This window comes from Triticum dicoccoides, chromosome 3A (genome assembly GCF_002162155.2).
Source record: "Triticum dicoccoides isolate Atlit2015 ecotype Zavitan chromosome 3A, WEW_v2.0, whole genome shotgun sequence".
NCBI lineage: Eukaryota > Viridiplantae > Streptophyta > Magnoliopsida > Poales > Poaceae > Triticum > Triticum dicoccoides.
In genome coordinates this window covers 756,005,065-756,006,313 of record NC_041384.1, presented here as the reverse complement: position 1 = coordinate 756,006,313, position 1,249 = coordinate 756,005,065, and the positions used below count along the sequence as shown (strand labels likewise).

Genomic DNA, 1,249 nt, shown 5'->3' with positions numbered 1-1,249 from the left:
ACTCACTGTTTCTCTTAAGTTGAAATTATACAATAGGAACAGTTCGTGTTTCCAGAGTGAGTATAAATTTTAGTGTTAGTTGCGACCTATATGCTTAATTTTAAGAACATTATGCGGTGTCCGTTAGATCTTTGAATTATTTCAGCAAGTTTGGTGTTTATTGCATTTTTTATTCGAGGAATACATGATCTATATACACCAATAGTAAGGGATATTTTAGGGAACTTATAAGAAACAATTGTTGTTGTAGTTCAGTCTAAAGTTTATGTGATTAATTTTGAACTGCAGTGTGTAGACCTATGTCGAAAATGAAAATAAAAATGAAGCACATAGAGACATACTTGATACTCCACTTAAGTGAGCATACATATATATAGGTAGCATACCTTTTGTTCTTGAGATGTTCCCTTAGGAAGTCAATGAGTCGGCGGTCATCATTCGAGTCTGAAGGTAGCGTGCCCCCAACTTGTAGGAGCATTCTTGATAAAATCGTGGCCATATTGGGAATTTGGGACACCGATACAAAAGCCGTGCAGTCAAATTGACTCTTGATCTTATGACGAACTTGGTTGGCAAGGGTAGGCTTACCCATGCCTCCAAACCCAACAAGAGATACCACTTTAAGCTGCTGTGTGTCCCCCTTTCCCAGCAGCTCGGCGAGCTTCTCCTTGGAGCCATCTATGCCCACAAGTCCAGAGGCGTCTGGATAGAGCGCCCATAGACGTGGGTCAACGGCCACAATGGCACGAGTCGTTGGCCGACCCGTGGGCTCACCCAGAATTTCATATCTTCCCTCCATCGGTTCGAGCAAGGATCTTGTGTCCGGCGGTGATGAGACTAGTGTATATGTATGAGGTTTCAAGAGGAAGAAGAAGTGTAAAGTGGTTTGAGCAGAGATGCCGGTCACAGCAAAGCAGCAGTATGTATAGGAGTAGTACAAAAGAGCCCCCTCGACCCTCAAATGATATTCCTTTCGAGTAGAAAAAAGATACCTCCAATAATGTTCCCGCGTTGGCGCAGAGGAGTTTGCGTGTGGATCCAGCATGACATTAATTTTACGAGGACCCAGCATTCACTACGGCATGGCAACGGATAGGGACTATGAACCACCACCAAACTTCTCGGCTGTGCATTCAAAGCCGTCCTTGAGTCTTTCTGTTACACATTAGATGCAGGGACCCTTTGCTCTTCCGGTTGGTGTCGCTGGTCTTCCTGATAATGAAAGCTCCCGTGAGAAGGGAGTGAGGCG

The 1,249-nt window shown here is 44.3% G+C and overlaps 1 protein-coding gene across 2 annotated transcripts in view; it reads right to left on the bottom strand.

Moving 5' to 3' along the window:
* Window positions 1–913, bottom strand: part of LOC119270745 (disease resistance protein RGA5-like) — a 3,068-nt gene extending 2,155 nt beyond the window's left edge. For both annotated transcript variants that reach the window (XM_037552797.1, XM_037552798.1), the window contains exon 1: window positions 387–913. In XM_037552797.1, coding sequence (XP_037408694.1) covers window positions 387–799 — 413 coding nt within the window. In that variant the 5' untranslated portion in view covers window positions 800–913. The remainder of the gene's footprint in view (window positions 1–386) is intronic.
* Window positions 914–1,249: the final 336 nt, after the last annotated feature.